Raw genomic sequence first — 23,159 nt, 5'->3', positions numbered from 1 at the left:
TCTAAAATACAAGATTTTTAGAAAGTTGTAGCAACAAAGAGATTTTTCCAGTGGCTCTCTAATTATTAATATCAAGCAAAGCATAAAAGTATGAACTGACTCACCAAAGATATTTATTATTATTGTCATGTAGAATATCCTGTACATAGATTGGAGGTTCTCTACATTTTTTTTGTATCATGGACCCCTTTTACAATCTGATTAAGCCCATCGATCCCTTCTCATAATATTGTTTTTAAATGTATAAAATAAAATACAGATGATTACAAAGTAAATCACAGGTTAGTATTTTTTTTCCTCATCCAAGTTCATGGACCCATTGAATTTTGTCCATGAGCCTTCAAGGAGATCCTAGATTAAGAACCTTGGCTATACAAAGTGTATTCCTCCAAATGCTTATTGGAAAATGATACTGTGCTAATCATCTCAAGACCTAGAACGGATAGAACCTATTACATGAAATCCATAATCACTCAAAAGAATTTGACCCAGTATCAACAGAGGAAAAATCAAGTAGTTGAAGAATACTTATTATCTACTTTTTGTTGTGCATTTGAATGAAGAGCCAGTAGAAGTTTTTCATCAGTATGTATATCTTGGACAGATACTATGGATGGATACTAGGCCCTAACTTGAATAGAGGGAAGAGAACAGACTGGGTTTCATTTAGAAAAAAGTGAAGTGCTTTTAAAGATCATAGACATCTCCCTGCAACAAAGGCTTATGGATTTTGGAAGATCTGAATCTGAATCCTGTCTCAGACACTTACTAAATAAATGCATGACCCTGGGCAAATCACTTTACCTCTCTCTACCTTAGTTTCTTCAGTTGTAAAATGGAGATAAAATAATATACATCACAGAGTTGTTATGAATAACGAATGAGATGACATAAGTAAAATGCTTTGCAAACCTTAAAGTGCCATATAAACATTAGTCATTATTTTTTATTATTTAAAATAACCCTAGTATTCTTGGTGATGCTCTATGGCTGTGGATCATCAAATATCAATTGTGAAGTATAAAAGTTTACAGATCTCCTGGCCAGAGGAGAAACATGTAGTGGATCTGTGTGTGTATCCATTAGTATATTACCAACAAATAATTTAATACTTATGTAAAAGATTTCTTCAAGGAAGTTGGATAAGAAGGCTAATTGGTCATGTAGCAAGAATTGGGGATAACAGACAGATAGTTTTTGTGTTCCATTAGTTCTCTTGCACTGTCAAAAGATCTAAAGTAAAACCTCCAATACACTGTGTTGGGCCACCTATAAATTTATGGGAAGATATGTATGATAGTTACATAGAAGTAGAAGGCATGAATAGATTGTGATCTGCACTATTAGAGAGAATGTCAACAGTTACCTAAAAATATCAAAGTTACCGTTACTCTCTTTATTATAGGAAGACATTAATAAAATTATTTTGTGAACTTCATGTTAGATAACTCCTTTTTCAGTTGTCAGAATCAAGTTGAAATGTATAGTACTTGATTAAGATTATATTGTTGGCAGTTCTTCATGAGACAAGTTGTTTAATCATTCTATTTTACTAAAGAAAAGCACATTTGGAATTGTATTAAAGAGATTTCATTCATTATAACTTAAAACATTTTTATGCCTTCTAATTCATTGCATTAAAAGAATTTAAATATTGTATATTATTTTTATAATTAACTATAGCATCATTTTACATAGAGATTTGGTTTGGGTTTTTTTAAACCCTTAACTTCCATCTTAGAATCAATACTATGTATTGGTTCTTAGGCAGAAGAGCAGTAAGGGCTAGGCAATGGAGGTTAAGTGATTGCCCAGGGTCACCCAGCTAGGAAGTGTCTGAGGCCAGATTTTAACCTAGGACCTCCTATCTCTAGGCCTGGCTCTCAATTCACTGAGCCACCCAGCTGCCCCCACAGAGATTGTTTCTTAAGAAAAAACATTATAAATTTGAATTTTAGTAAGTCAAATTAAATTATACTTAATAATTATATGAACATGAAGGTTAGCATTAGAGATGTGTACCTACAAACAAGGGCAAGAGATAGCCCGAATAGCCCATGTGCTCCATTGAGACCCAAGTAAAATCAAGAAATCTAAAAGAAGAACCCCCTTGTACTCTGGATGTGCTCGTTGTGGAGGGTAAGCAGGAAAATATGGACAATATTCATACAGGGAGAGAAGACGTGGCTTGGTAGAGATTTGCAGTATTGAAGGGAATTCCCCCATCGATGGGATCACAAATCCATTGAATTATTGAAACATGTCTGTATTGTGCATAAAATTTGGTAATATGTTAAGGAAAACTTTAATGGTTGTGCTCAGCCTATTTTCAAATTAGTAGTATAATAAAGAGAATTCTACTAATACAGATTGTAACTTTCCTATGCATTTTAATTTTGTACAGTTCTTGTCCCATTTGTTTTATAGATCCTCCACAGAAGACCAAACCCAAATCATTAGAGGAATTTTGACATATATTGGTTATCCACGTAGAACATTTGTTTTCTTACCATATGTTTCCTACTTGATGTCTTTTAAAACATTTCTTGCCTGCTAGCTGATTATGTGCCTATATAAGTCAACCCTGTATCCCTTTTTTGCTCTTTATGTCATGCAGTTTTGACTTTTCACAGCTTATAGTATTTTGTGATTCTTTGCTATATATCATTACTGAGAGAATGTTAGAAAGATTGATTTCTTGTATCCAGCAACATAGAAAGGTCAGTGTTCAATATATCTTGAAGAAGGGCACATGCCAAGTAATTGGAAGAAAATTGTAGTTAATATTATTGTGTTCTCCCCTCCCCTACCAAAGATAACTGAGTACTTGACAACTTGGCCCATATAACTATTTAATCTGCTAAGTAAAAGTGACTTGTCTGTATATTTATAATGATATGTGTTGAGAATGAGCAAGCTTTCAAAGATGATAGTCTATAGAAGATATATCTTTATAGTCTCACAACTGCCTGGTAGATGCAGCTAGTAAAAGATCTAGATCTTACTCCAAGTGAAAGTCAACTGCTTTCATGCCAAGAGTTCTTAAACTGTTTTGTGTCATTGACTCCTTTGTCAATCAATTGAAACCTAAGGACACTTTCTCAGAATAATGTTTTGAAATAATTTAAGGAAATGCTGAATTTCAGAGGTTAGTAAAAATAAAGGTATATTTTTCCCTCATCTAAGATTACAGACCTTGAAATCTATCCACAGACTCTGTGGATCTTTGTTCCCGAGTTAAGAATCTGCTGCTCAATTCTAACCTATATAATTATGTGTACTTGTCTTACTAATCTAAGATCCTTGAAAGCAAAGAATGTGCAATTTTTTTCACTTATCCCTAACTTGGGATCCTTTAAAGCACAGTGAAATTTCCTAAAAGTAATTTGGCTTCACCTGATCTTCTCTCTGCTCAGCTCACTGTCCTTCAGAATGTATTGATGGATTAACTTAATGAACTTCTTATCCTGTTGTACTCACAGTTTGAACAATCTGTAATTTTCCTTTGATTTTTCCTGTTGTGTTGTTAGACTTGTTTCTCTTTAGTAACTGTGGATTTCATTGAAGAAGTTCTTTTTCTGGGGCATGATGAAAACAATACTATGTTGTCAGTAAACAATAGTATCTAATAAAGACTTTATCATCTAAAGGATAATCATTCTATTTGGACTGTCCAGAATATCCTCCCTATGGTCTATACATCTGGAAAACATGTCTGTGTTTTATACTTGACTTAATAATTATTGAATCACTGATCAAAGTTAATTTTATTCTGTAGTTAAATCATATAATCATATGAGCTTAACCTACACATGGTAAACACCTTGTTGAACATCCTTTAATGCTATGTTTTACTCTACTGAGTCAAATTTCATTAGTTTTTATTACTATTACTACTGCTGCTATTGTGATAAATTGTATAAGAGTTCAAACAAGGAAGTATGAAAGATTCAAGGCAGAGGAGACCATGTCTAGCTGAGGAAATCAAAGATGTTTTCATGAAACTTAAAGCATTTTATTTAGGCCTTGAATAAAGGAAAGGGAAACAAAATCTTTCAACTTGACAGAGTGAGGGACAAAAGATTTCATTTCAGCTATGTTGGAACAGTTGTTGAAACCCTTTTCTTCAGTTCTTTCCTCCTTTATCCCATTTCTCATAGTAGTATTATAACCTCTTTCTCTTTTATATCAGTCAACACCACCTAGATTTCTGATAGTTTCCTTCTTCCACCCCTTCCCATAGAGCAATCCCTTATAATAAAGAATAAAATAGGGGAATAAAAAGATTCAGCAAAACTAAAATGTTAAAAAAAAACCTGACAACATATTTCCCAAAGCAGCTATTCTGAACCTCCCCTTTACTCAAATCTCATTCCTCCTGAACCTTCTCTTTACTCTGCTCTTACTTCTTAATCCCCAGTCCTGACTCACTCAAACCATCCAGATCTTGAGGCTGCCAGATGTGTTAGAAGTCAAACATTCACTTACTTTTTGATGAACTTCTCCAGCTGAATATCCCATAAGCATTTCAAGCTCAGTATTTCCAAATAATAACTTACCTTCTCTCTGGCCTGTCCTTCCACTTTCCTTGTTTCTGTTGAGGGTATCAACCTCCTTCCAGTCATCTAAATTTACAACTTCAGTCATCCTTGACTTATCTCTTCCCTCTCTCACCTTCCATATCCAACTGGTTACCGGCATCTGTTAATTCTACCCGTGATATCTGTTGCTTCCATTTTCTTCTCTCCAATCAACTGACTATAATACTAGCTCAGTCCTTCATTCAGGAGTATACTGGTAAATGTTTAGCAGCTAGCTCTCAGGGAAAAAAAATATAACACTTTCAAGTTTAATCTACATTATTGACATTTTCCCCATTACTTTATTAAGGCTTTTTGGAAGAAGTGGTACTGGAGGCAAATCTTTAAGGGAGCTAGGAATTTTAAAATGTAGAGGTAAGGAGCAATACTATTCCACCCATCAAGGCCAACCTAATCCAAAGAAAAGAAAGATAAGACAGAGTACGTTGTTATAATAATTTTAAGGGAAAGACTACAATAGCCTGAACTAAGGTGGTAGCTATGTAAGTAAAGAGACTGGTGTGAAAGATATGGAAGTAAAAATGGCAAGATTTGATAACTGATTGATAATTCCAAGGTTACAAACTGAGAGACTAAAAAAATGTTGTTGCATTTTGATTAACTTGGAAATTGAGAAGAGGAATGAACTTGAAAGGAAAGATGATGAATTCTATTTAGGACTATTGACTTTGAGATGTCTCTCACCTGGAAATTCCAACAAGTATTTGGTGTTGTGAAATTGAAGTTCAGGGAAAAAACTAAGGCTGGATACAAAGACCTGTGAATCATAAGCATAAAGGTGAAAATTAAAGCCTTGGAAACATGAAGTCACCAAGATAGATTCAGGAGAAAAGAGCAGGGGCCTTAGGACAGAGCCTTGGGAACATCTAAGATTTAGGAGAGTGATATGGATGATGAATCAGCAAAAAGATTGAGTATAACTGCTAGTTATTTACAAGCCAATGAAGGAGATAGCAAATGAGCCACGTAAGGTTTGGGGTGTGTCACATGGTGCTCTAGTGTTCTCAAAACCTCAGAAGACACTTGGCAGCTTCAGATTACTGTCTGAGAACTTTTCATATGGTCAACAGAGGAGAGGGAGAGGAGGAGGATGTGTTCAATATTCAAAGATTTTGTGTCACTAATTGCTGTCACTAATAAACTCAAAATAGCATTACTGAAGCAAGCAATTAATCTATGACAAACCATATAAAATTATGAAACATTTCCCATTAGCAAAGTCACTATGGACAAGAATCTTTTTGTGCCTCCATTACTATGAAATTTCTGTGTCTGACTCAAGATAGAAGAGAATGGCTTTTGATCCAAACTAGTTGTCGATAAACCCTTTTCTCAATGTTTTAATCACCTTCCAAGTTCTGTGTTATGTTGCTGTTTTAATCATATACTAGAGAGCATGCAGTGTTGATAAGTACTAAATAGGCATTAGACAGTTAATCCGATGTGTACAGAGTGGTTTAATTAGTTTTAAATGTCATATTTTGAATCCCCAAAGGACCAGAGAGTCCCATATTTAACTATAAGTATAAAGGTGGTATAGTGGATAGAGCACTGGACCTGGGTTCAGAAAGAGCTGAGTTCAAATTTGACCTCAGGCACTTAATAACTGTGTGGCCCTGGGCAAGCTATTTAACCCTGTTCCCCTCAATTTCTTTATCTGGAAAATGAGCTGGAAAAAGAAATGGCAAACCACTCTATTATCTTTGCCAAGACAACCCTGAATGGGGTCACAAAGACTTGGACACAACTAAAACAACTCAACAACATAAAATGTCTCTCCTAGATAAACATATATAGATATAAATTTTGAAATTAGTATATCATTTTTCTCCAGTAGTATGAACAATCAAGAATAAGTCTATACTTTTGTCATCTTTGTGTGTGTGTGTGTGTGTGTGTTGTTGTTGTTGTTGTTGTTGTTGTTGTTGCTCCTATTATTGGTTAATGGGGGAAAAGATTTCTTTGTATAAGACACTACTGTGCCTATAGTATCATAGAATTAGAGTTAAGATAGATGTTAGAGATTACCTAATCCAACCCTTTCATTTTACAGATGAGGAAACCAAGACCCAGAAAGGGTAACTGACTTGCCCAAGATCCCATAGGGAGTAAGTGGCAGATCTAGGATTCAGTCTAGACCCTCAGACTCTTAAATCCCACATTCCGTCCCTTCTGGGATTTTTTTTTCATTGCTGCCAGATGATCAGGGTCTCTTTTCCTTTCCTCCTTTGCACAATATTCTTCATCCTTTTTGACACAAATTAAAATTCTCTGCTGCCTCTTCAGATTTCTTTTTCTTCTTTGCTTTACTTTTAAAGCACTTCATCCATAAAAAAATATCTTATTTTATTCTCTCATAAAATGGCGAGGTGTTCTCTTACATCTAGCTTAACTTTTTCATCTTCATTAGAAAGAAGTCAACCTATACTTTGTACTGAAGTACTGTTTGTTTTATTAATCACAAACAAAAAAAAAACAGTGCACACTTTCACATCATGGCAAAATTCCTTTAGCCTTCCATGTTTGCTATAAGTGAGATCTTGCTTAGAGAAAGTAAGAGAGAGTTGGAGTCAGTCCCCAGGTATTAAATACCTATAATGTTCTCTTATTAAAATTATTCCATGTAAGGACTAACATGATAATAGTAAATCATAGTTCACATGGATAAGGAATTACTGAAATGCATGATGATAACTTCATTTAGGACTTCTTTGCTCTTTTCAGGTGTCATTGTAACCAATTTCACTTTTATCTACCAATATTATTTCAAAAAGTCAACTTTCTGATCAATTTAAAAGCCATTCCATTGGATATTAAGTTTTTTGTTTCAGCAAGACATCTATAATATTTGTTATTCAAAATAATCTTTTAGTTTGACCTGAAGGACCACTCATATTGACTGAAAAATGACATCACAATTGAATTTAACTCAGTTAAATTCTCTAATAAATAAAAAACTCTTTTTTATTTAACACATTTTCTTTTTTTAAATATGGGCTTATTCTGATAAAATGCCTACTTCATGTTTATAGAATTGAAATGGAAATACCAGCCACACTTTATGTAAAAGGAACAATTCACTTTTCATGTAGGCATCAAGGCATGCATTTAAGCAATAGAGGAATTTACTTTTCAGTGTCTTCTGAGTTCCATGAGGAGGCACACTTATTTGTCCAGAGAATGTGGATCTCACATATGTTTATCCAGAGTTTGTGGCTCTGTGGAGGAGAACACTCATTTGGAGCTGTTCTTTTAGTTGGTAAGTATCAAACTTTTATTTTCAATTTTTTTCCCCCAAGAATGCTAGCATAGAATTAATTTGCTTTTTAGTAGTGTTACAATCTCTTTGTGCTGATTTCTTAACAGTGGACAGCCCAGATGTTGAGGTCAGCACAGCCAGAGATAAATCCAAATCCGATAACTCTTGAGGATTTTTTGAAAATTAAAGCAAATTAGGTGGGAGAATGTTTCCTCAGGTGAATCAAGACTAAAATATTCCATTTGAAGATATGAAGCTGGAAAGCTTCAGACTTTCTTCTTTTACATAAAGTTTGCATAAATACGAAACCCAAGAATGTTTTTATTATCTTCTAATGGGGACAGATTTACGACTCTTGGAAGTTAACAACAGCAGATTCATATGGACAAAACTTCACATTGTTAGCCATTACTATTTTAGTACTGCATTAAAAAAACCCTTTCTGTTTTTAAGGAAATTAAAGTTCTGTCTTCTGAAATCTGTAAGTGATACATTTAATATACTGGCCATACCTAATTTAGCCTATTCACCATTGTCAGCACCAGAGTAATGTTTGTTGTTAAAACAGTGAAGGGTGCAGCTTAGAGTTAGATGCTACTTGCAGCTTGTGCTTTAAATCATGCACCTATTCCTTGTGGGTGTTCCTTTTGGCCTAGAACTTCTAAAGGGCTTTAATCACTACCCAGTGAAATTGTTTTTGCTTTTAGAAACTATGCTTTTATGACCAAAGAATTTTGTTTGGTTATTTGGTTTGGCTTTGGGTCATTTTTTGTTTTGTTTTTTTAATGGAAGTTTGCCTTGATTTTCTGGGAATGTAATACACAGAGGTTACAGAAAATGATTCCTGTAGCTCTTTGTCACATTAGAGGGTACTGATAGATCTTCTAACACCACCCCATGAGGCCATGTGGGAAAGTAGATCTGAATTTATTGCTCTCACATTAACTGAAAGTGAAATAGTTTCTCAGGTAATTTAGTTATTATAGCTGCCAAAGAAGAAAACCAGTTTGATTTGTCATTTGGATTTGTTTAAAATTGTAGCAAATGATAGAAGGTAAAGTATGGGTTGAATAGGCCATATCACAGCTTATATAAGAAAAGGTGCAGACTGCAAAAAAAAATTTAAAAAAAAATCTGTGTGACCTCTGGGTCTATTTCCTTATTGGTAAAGTGATGGGCCTGTACTATCTGACCTCTAAAATCCATTATAACTAAATCCCTCACTTCAACACACTGTCTGGTAGAGCCAGTGTTATTGCATCTCTCATTATCTTTTATATTACTGAATAATTTTAAATGTATCTATTATTTTATGTGAATTGTCTATAAAGGAATTTTTATTTTAACATGAAAATAAATGTAATGATGATTTTTTACTTTTGATCATTCATTTTTTAAATGTGTCTAATGAAGTAAAAACACAATTAAGAAAAATACTTTGGTCATTTAGTTAAAATAACTAACTATTGCGACTTTAACATTCTTTCTTGTGCCTTATTTATGCCTTTACCAGTTAATTAATAAGGAAAATGTAAATCCTTTTCTAATGTTTCTAGCATTTTGCCTTTATATGTCACAAGTATAGGGATCTCTTTTTTTATAATATAGAGAACAAATGGGTGAAATGTATGTTGAATGGTGAGTCATGTCTTTTTTGCATGTGTTAAACTAGACGACAGCTTGCTTCTTCATTGGATGACAGACAAATCTATATTACATGAAAAAATACCCGCACTCTTTAATGTGCTTAAACAGTTAAGTTTTATTTTCATTTTTATTCACTTATTAGCTTTATTTTCTCTATCATATAATAATCTCTCAAACCTATATTTGAAAGATTTGTAGGTTCAAATGACTATTAGTTGGTTAACAAATAGTTCTCTTAAAGAAAGTAAAGATAGGAAGCAAAGATCACGTTTATTTTTGTGACTTAGAAAAGCATGTATGGTTCCTACACTACTGAAATGTGTATTTTAAACTATTTCTAGTCTGTACTATGAATAAATAGCATCCTTACTCTTTATGGTTATACAGGAAGTCCTGCATGTTGCAGGGGTGGAAATGCAATTAACTGCAGCAGCTTCATTTTTGACCATTCTGCAAGAGGAATCAGTATCAATTCATACTTATTCCCACTCATTCCTACATATCATTCTACAGCATGTGGAGCACAGGGATGCAGGTCAGGTGATTATTTCTGTGAATGTTTGTTGTCCTTTTTATACAGACTATACAGGATAATTTGAAATCAAAATGTCAATTAACAATGATTAAGTGATAGTCTGCCAAGTGGTAGTATAATTTAAAGTAGGATGACTTTCCTCAAATATAATAGGTAAAAATTCAGTATTTTTAAAAATTGAAAAAATGTTTTCACCCCATAAGATAATTTCATGCATCCTCTTCTTTTAAAAATGAACAAAACTGTTTTTATTTATATTTTGTAGCAAAAATAGATCATTGTATTTGAAGACAAAATAACCAAGCAGTGCCAAAAAAAATTTTGTTTGAAACTAGAAATCTTTTTTTTCAAATGCTGATTGGAACAAAAAGGAGGAAAGAAAGAAAGAAAACCAACACATTATTTTCCCAATTTTTATTATTAAAATTATTGTAAATATTTTAATATGCCAAGTTGAATCTAATTGATGAATGTGATAGTTGAAGTAATCTGGTGTATGGTATATTTAATAGGTGTCAGTAATGCATGGCTGGAAACTCTCCTATCAACAATAGAATCTCTGCCAAAAGACATATTAAGACATGAGGTAATTTTCCCCCCTTTTTCATCATTGTTAATGTTTCTGTTTCTAAGGAGTTTAATGGAGAAGATAAAAAGTAGAAAATATATTTTTTCAGTACATTTTTTTCTTTTTTTATCTTTAAATAATATGTACAATGTTTTTACAATAGGAAACTTGTTACAATTCAAGTTGCATTTGGGAATATTTCCTCATCACTGTTAAGTGAAAAAGTAGAAGGATTTTATTTGAGCTATTTTTCTTTTCTTTGCCACCAAAATGGTTTTCATTAATGCTCTAGTTCAGTGATGGGCAAACTATGGCCTGTGGGCCAGATGCACCCCCTGAAATGCTCTATCCAGCACATGACATTACTTCTAACCTGACAAATATAATGAGTAGGATACAATACAATGAAACATCGAAAGAGTTGTCTTAGAAACAGACTGACAGACGAGCATTTCCTTTCCTTTGGCCCCCTCTTTAAAATGTTTGCCTATCACTGCTCTAGTTGATAGCTGCTTTAAAATGTCAGAATGCCTGGATAAAAAGTGAATTATTCACTGAAATATTAATTCCAAATATTTATAACATTATGTGAGTTTTCTCAATTTTTTTCTTTGAAGATTTTGAATCCACTTGTTTCCAAGGCACAGCTGTCCCAAACACTCCAATCTCGTTTAGTGAGCTGTAAAATTTTAGGAAGATTGGCCAACAAATTTGAAGCCCATATGTGAGTATTTTTACCTGAGCTTTAGCTGTAATTTTAATAGTCAAGTAATATAAAGTATATATTGATTATTTCATAATAATATATTTTTATTATTTTATTAGTATGTAAAAATAGAGATGTTTTAAATTTTATAGTTCTGCCATGCATGATACATTTTGTATGAAATCTTTTGTATGATACACAGCAAACAAAAATTATGATACATTTTATGATATTTTATTTTTTCTAGACATAATGACCATTTAAAAATATTTTTATGCCATTTTCATCTTTCTCCTTACAATTGTATTCCTAAAGATGAAATGGCATAACTTGTGGATTTTTCAAATTGGTGGATAGGGATCTAAAGAAGTAATTCTACCCTTATAAATCCTTTTCATGTAACTCAGTTACACCATTAGGCACAATTTGTGCTTGTGAGAGGGTCTGAATATGTAATGCAGTTTTTTTTTTAATTGTAATGTGGTCTGGAAAATATAGACTGATCAGCTGGAAGAAATAAGATGATAGTATGATTATCTGTATGATGAAAGCTATAATCTGACAACCTTGCCTCCTCAACTTTAGCTGTTGTTTACAAAGTTAGTCATTACAAAAATTAATTCCAGTTTGTGTGTTGTTCCTAGGCAGATGATACTATTCATATCTGCCATTTAAATGATTTCATTTATATAACTGTGTATTTTTTGCAACATTGATATAAAAAAATCACATTTCATTTACATGTTTGTTTTTCCCTTCAGCATTAAAAGAGAAATACTTCCTCTGATGAAATCCCTCTGCCAAGATGTAGAATATGAAGTTCGCTCTTGCATGTGTCATCAGTTAGACACCATAGCTCAGGGTATAGGGTAAGCATACTTTTTAAAAGTTTTTTTTAAAAACTAATTGTCCTACAACCATTATTATCTGTGTTATAAGGAATCATGCCACTGTAAGGAGTCCTACTTGTCAAATAATGAGAACTGTTCTTTCTTCCACCCTATTGCGTATGCTATTTTGAAAGCTAAAACAAAAAGCCAATCGTTTAAGATGTATTGAAGATAATATTTGAAATTAGTCATACGTTATAATATTCTGCCTCTTCATCACTTTATCCCCAACCACAAGGCTCTCTCAAAAATTGCAATCTCATTTAGTTAATTGTAACTCCAGATAACTGAATCCAGGAAGGAATTATGGTCTATGACAGGCCATTATTATAACATAACTATGGTATTTTTACCCATTTTGCTGCTGTTGTTATATGATTTGGTTTTAGAAATTTAGCAATGATATCTGTTTTTTTATCATTTTCACTGAAACCCCAGCCTTATGCTGTCTATCCCTAGCATACTCCTCTCTCATTTTGTATGTGGGGTTTAAGAAGTATTAACATAAGATACCTAATTCTCTTATTCAGAAAAATAGATCATGGGCCAAGCTTGTCTCTTCATTTCTTGCCTCTTCCCATAATGGTAAGAAAAGAGGGGGAAAACACACTTTAGAAACAAACCAAGAGCACCAATTCTGAACAGATGCTAAATGCCCAAGGAGTTTGTGTTTATCAGAAGCCTTTCTTTAGTACTTTCTTATATAGTTAAGAACAGTGGCCTTTTCCCTATATTTGCTTTTTGTTTCTAGATTATAATTTGCTCCCCACCATCACCATGGTTTCTGATCCAACTTGAAAGGTTTCCTAGCTAGGATAGATTTTGGGTGTTCTCTGTGACTCAGAGTAGATAGAATATAATCCTGAGTCATACCTGTAAAAGGATATAGTAATTCCACTATAGAATAATTACTTATGATACCTTATAGGGCAAAAAGACTCTCTCTCTAGACCCTCTTTGGAGTAGTCTCCTAAAATTATTCTTCTTAAGGGTCCCTAATGCTAACCTTGTTCTTTTAGGATTCTCATGGACCAAAATGAACTCAATCTGGCCCATACTCACACCCTTATGACTAAGCAAAGCTCTTACTGTATTGGTGGAATAGCCAGTTACTTCATCTGAATTTTTCTGCATGTTATATTTCATACCTTTCTATAAAGTGGTCAAATTCTCTTGAGTTCTGCCCTGAAATTTTCATCTACTTATAGAGAATTTTTTAGTAATAGAAGTAATTTTTTAGTAATAGAAGATATCTGATGAGATTTAAAACATTTTAAAATCCATTTTATAAATCAGTATCTAGTTTTATTTATATTTATTTACCACAGAAATCTATAGCACTATTGAAAGTACAAAATCATGTTTTAATTGATTTCCCACAATGTAGGAGAAATCACAAGAAAAACCTAATCAGACATAGTAAATAAAAACTGACATCTCTATAGAAACTTATATTAAGATGTAGAGTTAGTTTCTTTTCTTTCCTCATAGGTAAATATCATTTGCATTTTTAATGAATAAAAAATATATTACTTATGATCATCTTTGTTTTATTACCTGGAGCCAACTAATTAAACTTGTCTCTGTTATCACAAAAACTTTTTGAAAATGCTACCTACAGAGTAATACAAGTATCCTTTCCACATTGCTACTTTCTCTGTTATGGTTTTGACATTTTGCAGGTTGGCATAAAAAATTAAATGAGAATTTGAGGGGACTTTTGCAGAAACCACATGTGAAGGCCAGCAGATGATATAGGAAAAAGTTTAGAAACTCAGAAATACACAAAATATATGTGTAACACTGTATAAAATTAACATTTTAACTTTTAATACTATTATATACACAATTTCTTTTTTTAAGCTAAAATAAGTAAGATGTTAAAGTTTGCAAAAAGAATGTGAAAGTCAGCAGATGATATACTAGAAATGTAGAGATATCTTAAAAATTTTAGTCACTCATTGATGCATATAATATGTATACTATTGTTGTTTTTAACATGTTTTATTATACATGCAGTATGTTCAGTATTATTCTCAATTTGTTTCACTTTTTAAAAATCTCATTTTTTGTATTTTTCAGTTTGTTTCATACAGTATTTTTGCTTAACATTGACCTACATATAGCAACCAAATACTTAATCCAAATTTTACAATAAAGTAGTGTAAACAAAAATTCAGGCTTTTTCTCTTGTATAAAAAATTTTATGTAGATTTTTCAGATTGTAGGGGCGCTGCACCCTTAACCCCTGCAAGTTGGAAGGGATAACTATTGTGAATAATTCAAGTTAATAAACAACTTTCACTTCTAAAAGGAGATGAAATCCTTTATCATAAAATTATATGCTTGCTTACATTGTGGAAGAATTGAAGAATTCCACAAATCCAAATTATTTTGAGATCTTTATGGGTCCAGCTTTCCTTCATTTTATATATAGGGAAACTGAGAACCTGAAAAGTAAAGTGATTTGATCAAAACCTCATAAATAAGAGATAGTAGAGCTAGGATTCAAACTCTTTTCACTTTCTTTCTTCCTTTTCACTTCAAACTATATTGTGCAGCAGCATATGTACATATGTACAAAATCTATATGAGACAACTGTTTCCAAGTGTACCATCATATATGGATTAAAATTCTCTCCTCGTTTTCACTAATAATAATAATCCTTTGCTCAAATTTAAAAAAACAAACAAGGAGTTAAAGCCTGTTCCCTTAAAAAACTACTGCTGGTGTTTTTATGATTTTAATCATTCCTTCAAAGTGCATTCATTTGCCATATTATTAATGTAACCTCATACCCTTGTCTTAGTGATAGCTTGAATTTTTTCAGTGTATGCTGCACCTTTCACTGAATATCTTTGATCCTCTCATTGGATTGTGTATGATTATGATTCGTGCCATCTTATGTATAAACGAGGAACCCAAAAACATCATAAGCTTTCCTTTTAACACTGTTGATATTATACAAGATAGTCATTACAGTGACATTTGATAATGATGAGTAAACAAAGCCAAAACTAAGATAATAAACAAGGATCTTTTGTGCTTATAAATATAAATATCATTTCATTTCTAGTCTGAAACTATTTCTTTTGGGCACTGATATCATTTATGACCTCTAATGGCATATATCATTCCTTCAAGCAGAAATTATTTTCTTGTAGTAACATGATCTAAATTTTTGAGAATAATCTCTACTCTGACATCTAGATATGGAAATTCTATTTGGCTTCTTGCATTTATAAGTATTAATGAGTTACTACAGTCAATTCATATCTTTTTCTGGAGTTTTCTTATAACGAAGCCTTCAATCTATAATATATATACAATCTATATAATGCAGCTATTAGCTTTCTACAGATAGCCATGGACAATTGGAGCTGATTTGTAAAAATGTGAATGCTTATTGAATCCTTTAATTATGGTAGGTTATCTTATTTTCTGCATTCAGTTAAAAACTCTTGTACAAACCATATCTTTATATTTCTTTGTATTCTTTGCAAATGCTGTGCATTAATGAATATTTTAATAGACTTCCCCCCCTAATTATCTTACTCATTGTGCAGGGCAGAACTAACCAAAAGTGTCGTGCTTCCTGAATTAATAGAACTAACTAGAGATGAGAGCGGCAGTGTACGACTTGCAGCATTTGAAACTTTAGTTAATCTGCTTGAAGTATTTGATACAGGTAAATTCTTTTGTTTATACACATACATCATTGTTTCTATGTATCAACATATATATGTTTTTTCTTATATGAAGTAAGTAATATAAATTTTAACACTAGATTATTCTCAGCCCTCCAAATGATTAATAAATCAATTCTCCCCCATCTTATTTTGATAATACATTATCCTTTTAAAGCATTCTTTCCAAAGTGTTTTATGAATCTCACAACAGTCCTTTAAATAAATAGTACAAGTCTTTGTCATTTGCAGATTCTAGTGCAAACTAGTAAAACCTACTGAAAATATGGAATGTTCAGCTTATGAAATTAAAAATCTTACTGCCAAAGTTGTCAGGACTCTGATACCTTTTTGTCTTGGACATGCCTTGCCTTCAATGGAAAAGCTGATGCTTTTTGACCCACCATTGCATCTGTCTATTAAAAGTGGCACATTTAGTAGTAGTATGTTATATTAGTAGGATGCAGGACTTGAGAGTGACTATCTGACATTGTCAGTGGCACTTGAATGCTTGGAGCACTAGTCATCCCATTAGCTGCATTAACAGTATACAGTATATAAAGCTAAGTTACATAAAGCATACAGGGATACCAGAAGAATGAAACTCAAGAAACAGTAACTTTGCATTTCTACAGATTTGTTGCAGCTGCTGCCATTTTACATTTATAAAAATTAAACCTGTTGCTTTCTTTAAATAAAAAAGTCAAGGAAAAGAGAATTAATTTGGTAGATATCAGTAATAATGGTATAGTTCATCCAAGTGAGATTGGCTTTTCATGTAGAAAGCATTATGAAATGTTAGCTGTCTGCAAGCTCTCAAAGAGACTTGAGGAATAGAAAAGATAAAGTAATAAATGCTTAATTTTAGAATACTCGTTATTCCCAGCTTCTTAATCTGTGCTCATTTACAGTTACTTTTATTTGTTTTAGAAGCAGACCTGGAGTAGTGGATGAAAGCTGGTCTTGAAGCCAGGTGCCCCAATACATACTAGCCATATGACCTGTGACCCTGGGCACATTACTTAAACTTTTAGTACTCCAGACAATTTTTCAGTACTTTAAATTGCAGAGAATGTGCTGACCTGCATTATTAGAAGTAATTTCTGGGGCAGCTAGGTAGCTAAGTGGATAGAGAGCCAGGCCTGGAGATGGGAGATCTGGGTTCAAATGTGGTCTCAGTCTAGTTACAAGCAATTCCACTGGGTTATACATCTTTTATTACTCAAAATCTATTTCCATATTATTCATATTTATACTAATCCTTCAGAACCACAACCCCAAATCATATACCCATAAATCATATGTTTTCTACTCCCATAGTTCTTTCTTTAGATGTGAATAGAATTCTTTTTTATAAGTTCAACAGGATTGTTCTTGATCATTGCAGTGCTACTAGTGGCAAAGCTGTTTACTTTTGATCATTCCACAATGTTTCAGTTACTGTGTACAATGCTCTCCTGGTTCTGTACATTTCACTCCACATCAGTTCTTGGAGATCTTTCCAGTTCATATAGAAATCAATTATAACACAATAGTTTATCATTCCTTATAGCTCAGTAGTATTCCATCACTGCCATATACCACAATTTGTGCAGCCATTCCCCGATCGAGGAATACCCCCTTGTTTTCAAATTTTTTGCCACCACTAAAAATCATGGCTATAAATATTTTTGTACAAACTTTTTTATCTCTTTGTGATACAAACCCAGCAGTGGTATAGCTAGATCAAAGGGCAGGCAGTTTTTTATAGCCCTTTGGGCATAATTCCAAATTGCCTTCCAGAATGGTTGGATCAATTCACAACTCCACCAGCAATGTATTAGTGTCACATTTTGCCACAACCCCTTCAACATTTATTATTTTCCTTTACTGTCATATTGGCCAATCTGATAGGTGTGAGGTGGCACCTCAGAGTTGTTTTGATTTGCATTTCTCTAGTTAGGAGGGATTTAGAACACTTTTCATGTACTTATTGAGAGTTTTGATTTCTTCATCTGAAAACTGTCTATTCCTATCCCTTGACCATTTGTCAATTGGGGAATGACTAGGTTGTTGTTGAATGTTAGCTATGACATATCCAAACATAATGTTGAAAAAGTATTGATATAATATGTATTTTGACACTATTATAATGTGTACATAATTAACTTTGTTTAAGTGTATTATTGAGGAAATCAAGGAAACATTCAACATTATTGCTGAAAGCAGTAAAATATTGTGTCGTTTAAAATCACTTGGGATACTTGGAACTACATTTCCCGTGATCCCTAATGGGTTTCCTGTTTTGGATTACGTATTCAAGGTGAGGGACGGTTTTTAAAATAGGGGGAAGTGACTTTGAACTTCCTCTTTAGCTACCTGAGCACGCGGAGAGAGGAAAGGTAAATGGCTGAGGTGAGGTTGGAATAGGCTTCTTACAGGCGCGTGGTCAGTTTATCTCTATCAGCATGGCTTTTATTAAAATACTATTCTCCCTTTTGATCTCGGCCCTCATCATTTTTAATCATAACAGTTTGCAACCACTTAATTCAGTCGATATTAACTGCTTACTACATGCAGAGGACCATGCTTAGCTCTGAGGAAGTTATACAAGTTACATATCACATGGTCACTGTCCTCTTGTAGTTTATAATATAGTAGGTAATAAAAATAATAAAGGCAACCAACAGAATAGCATTCAGGAAGAGACAAATTTAGGGTAGCTCCTTATATTGCAGAGGGGATTGCTATTCAGGTACATGTATGAGCTTTATAATAGAAAGATCTATTTGATAGAGTGATACTTCAGTAATAACAGTAATCCCCTCAAAGCCCAACCCATCATACATGTCACAAGGGGGAAACAACAGCAAAGAGAAGGGCAGCAAGGTTAATGAATAGGAAAGACTTCTCTAATTTTGGTAGAAACTTGACAGCAGCCCTGAAATTGAGTTCTGGCTTACCACTCATTAGATTCACGCATGGGCACGCACACAGACACACAATACACATACACATACACATACACTCCCTAACCCCAACCAATCTGATGTAGCTACATCGCTGAATCTAAAATAGTTGGGTTACTGTAGGCATAGAGGCAGAGCCTATTTGAAACCATTCTAATTATGAGCATGACCCAGAGGACAGCTGAACATGTGGTACCCCTTTGAGTTCTGGTACCAAAAGAAGACAAGATACGTCGGAACAAATCAGAAATACTAATATCCATTCTTTTGGGAATGTTTTGTTGCAGATAATGGCCTCTAAACTGGCAAAACACAAATACACATGACTGAATTCAATGAAGAATTCAAGTCCAATTTTATTCAGTTGTATAGTGTGCCAGAACAAAATTTGGAAATAGACTTTATCAATGATAGGCAAGGACATCATACAATTTTTTGTCAATTTTTCCTTAGCTTTGTGTTATTTAACAATATAGTGAAGATAAGTACAACTCAGTGTAAGAAATCTCCTTAAGTTAAATCTTAACATTAGATAAAGTAGAAATAAGAATAGAAATTGAGGGGTTACTCAAGTCCAAAGAGGAAAAAAACAAAGAATTTGAAAGCATTAAAAATATATACTTGCCTGTGTGACCCTGGGCAAGTCACTTGACCCCCCATTGCCTACCCTTACCACTCTTCCACCTATAAGTCAATACACAGAAGTTAAGGGTTTAAAATAAAAAAAATATATATATATATTTTTTTAAAATAAAATTTTAAAATAAAATTTTTAAAATAAAAATATATTACCACTCTTCCACCTATAAGTCAATACACAGAAGTTAACCCTTAACTTCTGTGTATTGACTTATAGGTGGAAGAGTGGTAAGTGGTTATATATATATATATATATATATATTTGCTATAAATTCCAAAAGTGCTTCCTGATAATGAATGGCAGAAATAATGCTGTCTCAAATAATGTGAGAAGTTGAACATTCATAGAATGGAATTTCAAAAACTTCTGAGTTTAATGGGATGGAGTCCAACCAATAAGCCAGCTGTACCAAAACAAAATAATTTTTAAAATCTGATATGTGCTATATTGTATCTATAGAGATATAAATGGGACCATAGATTATAATCTATACAATTGTAGGCTATGGATGCTGTAACCATCTCCTTTGATATTTATTAGAGTACAAAAATATTTCAAGACCTATATATGTTGAGACTGTTGTCACAGTAAAGGAGCATAAGAGAAAAACTAAAGCTATCTAGGAATATTCTAGGGACAGACATCATATATAATTATGATAGAAGTAGTTTGAGAAAACTATCAAAGAAAAGGTTTAGCATTTTATTTGTTAAGAAAAAGAAAAAAGGATCATTGACACATTTTTAAAAATATACACAAAAGAGGAAGTAAGACCAGAAGGAAGTACAAACAGGACAGCTTTGAAAGTTACATGTGGAATTAATTACATACTTAAAAGGAAAGCAAGCTGTATGTAATAGAGATTCATGATTTCATGTGCAATCATTCTTTTATGTTTCTCTTAGTAAATGAAAGTTATTATTTTATTTCATAATTTTAAAAGAAAAAAATTATGAAGACCTGAAGGAAGGCATTAGACATTGAAAGATTATATCAATATTTAGCTAAATACACCCAATAGGAAATTTAAACAACATATTACTTCATTAAAGGGAAAGAAAAGGAACCGTAGAAAGGAATATAAACTGTAAAAGTAAAATCAGAAATTCCTTATGCTCTTTAAACAATAATTAAGAGGAAAACTAAAAAGGCTAAGATTTTGAAGACAGCATAAAGAATGAAATAGTTCAACATCAATCCAAAATGACAGTGGGCCTTGAGAAGCAAAGAAATTAGAGGAGAGGGAAATTATCCCTCCCTCTTCCCTATCCCCAAAGGAAGAGAATGTGGAAAATTTCAGTTTATGTGGTTGAAAGAAGTCCAACACACCAAAACACAAGTTGGGTCAAAGATAAAAGAGAAAGCTTGTATACTGTTGACATGATTAATGATAGAATAGTTACATCAAAGAAGTAACTGAAACTCTTCTGTGAAAACTAGAAAGCATCAGATCTAGTGAAGATCCATACTTAATCGCTCAAATGCTTCATAGTGGTGTATGAATTTACTTAGACTAGGACCTAAAGATAATGCATAGTTTAGATAAGACAGTTAAAACATGTTGTTTAATATGGAATAAAAATAATACATAAGTGAAGTGCAGACAGAAAACTCTGAAGTCTAAAGAGAAAATGTTCATTAGCAAATGGAGAAATCCAGTCAAGTTATATGGATAGCTTGGCAGTTGTTTGATTCTGTTTTTTCATTATTTTATACATTGTCTTTCTCAAACAATTATAGGAGGGCAGGGAAATGTTATACTTCCCTGTATCCCCTCAAAAATGTTTGTTAGTTATTTTAATGTTATAATCATTATTGTCTTTAAAATGGAACATCATTGCATATTTGTACTGAATGAAGTGTTATTGTGCCTAGAGATACAGGAGAGAGTTATATAAATTTTTAAAAAAATTCTTATTTCTAGAATGATAAAATAGTGTGGTTTGCTTCATGGACCTTAGAGATATAGATAGATAGATAGATAGATAGATAGATAGATAGATAGATAGATAGATATAGATATATGTATATATATTTCAGTGTGTATAAAATGTGTAATCCTACTTAAAGTGTTAATTTTGTGTTTTTTTTTTCCAGATGACAGAAGTCAAACTATACTTCCTTTAGTAAAATCGTTTTGTGAAAAATCTTTCAAAACAGATGAAACGATTCTTCTTTCTTTATCTTTACATTTAGGAAAACTATGCCACGGATTGTATGGTATGACATAATTATAAGAATTTTAATAATAAAAATAAAGTTTTCTTTTTTCTCATGTCTTCTTTTATTCATACATTGCATTTAAGATTCTTATTCTGTAATTTCCCCCTCCATTACCCCATACCTCACTTGACAGTATTAAAATAATAACAGGATAAAGACTTCTCCTAAGATGGTTTCTATCTGAGCATCTATTGAGAAAAGCAAGGATAAGAATTATAACTCACATTTACATAGTATTTTATGATTTGAAGCATTCTGTGTATTTCATTTCATTTGATTCTCCTAATTTATCCCTGTTTTACAAGGTTATTTCACCTTGCTGACTTATCTGTAAAACAGAGATATTACAGCTAAGTACTAAGATGTAACAAAGTAAAGATTTGCACCTTAGGCCTGCAATTCTAGTGCCTTTTCCACTGCATCCTACTGCTTCTTTTATAGCATGGGCATTGGCTGATAGTACTATATCCATCACTTATAGAAATAAAAAATGGAGGAATTAGGAGATACTATTTTTCAAAGCGATTTCATTGTTTAATTAATTTAGCTTTGATACATGTCAGTCTCTCCTCCTTGAACAAAGATTGACGACAAGCATTTATTTTCTGCTTATATTGTTGGAATATTTTGGTATAGTATTAGAGCAATATTTTTTATCTCCTTAAGGACAGGTACTGTCTTATTTGTCCAGAAGGCTGAATATGATGCTTGGCAGAATAAGCACTGAATCTCTGTCTCTGTCTCTCTTTCTTTTTTCTTTGTCTCTGTCTGTCTCTCTCCTCTTCCTCCCTCCCCACATCCCCACCAACTCTCTCAAATTATAGAATTAATACTACTGATATTGGTAATGTATTAAATAGCTTTAGTATTCTATTTGATGGGGCAAATAGACATTTTTTTCTACCATTAACAAGCTTATTCTCTTTAAATAAAAATAAACCTGCATAATCTTTTAGATCTCTTTAGTCACATTCCTTTTTTGTTTTAGCATGCCATTTTTTTCTTTATTAACTTTTTACAACCAACACTTTTATAAATTTATTCATTTTTTCTTCTGATTTTTCACTTTTTCTCAGGTTTTTAATTTTAAAATGAAATCATATTACTGCTTTTATTTCAGGAATTTTGACTCCAGATCAGCACTTGAGATTCTTGGAGTTTTATAAGAAACTCTGTACATTGGGTTTGCAACAGGAAAATGGGCATAATGATAATCAGGCTCTACCCCCAAACCTAGAGCAAGAAAAGAGATATGCAACAGTGAGAAAGAACTGTGCTTACAACTTTCCAGTAAGTTACTAATTTTCCATCCAGAAGAAATATACATTTTAATAACTTTTAGAAAAAAATTTAGACATATTCTATTAAAAACTTATTACCATAGTTTATATGTTACTCTTTGTTTTCTTTGAATGTACAGAAAAATAAATTATTGTTCCTCCCCTAATATTGGTT

General features: G+C 32.6%; 1 protein-coding gene across 1 annotated transcript in view; it reads left to right on the top strand.

The window, feature by feature from the left end:
• The window catches only part of PPP4R4 (protein phosphatase 4 regulatory subunit 4), a 118,952-nt gene that overhangs the window by 41,954 nt on the left and 53,839 nt on the right, over window positions 1-23,159 (top strand). Inside the window, exons 4-10 of the mRNA XM_044665031.1 lie at window positions 9,895-10,042; window positions 10,555-10,628; window positions 11,228-11,334; window positions 12,078-12,185; window positions 15,774-15,895; window positions 21,579-21,701; window positions 22,825-22,994. Of these exons, the coding sequence (XP_044520966.1) occupies window positions 9,895-10,042; window positions 10,555-10,628; window positions 11,228-11,334; window positions 12,078-12,185; window positions 15,774-15,895; window positions 21,579-21,701; window positions 22,825-22,994 (852 nt within the window). The remainder of the gene's footprint in view (window positions 1-9,894; window positions 10,043-10,554; window positions 10,629-11,227; window positions 11,335-12,077; window positions 12,186-15,773; window positions 15,896-21,578; window positions 21,702-22,824; window positions 22,995-23,159) is intronic.

The sequence above is a fragment of the Gracilinanus agilis genome, chromosome 2, assembly GCF_016433145.1.
Source record: "Gracilinanus agilis isolate LMUSP501 chromosome 2, AgileGrace, whole genome shotgun sequence".
Classification (NCBI taxonomy): domain Eukaryota; kingdom Metazoa; phylum Chordata; class Mammalia; order Didelphimorphia; family Didelphidae; genus Gracilinanus; species Gracilinanus agilis.
Note: the sequence above shows the minus strand (reverse complement) of the source record. Positions and strands in the feature narration are given on the sequence as shown.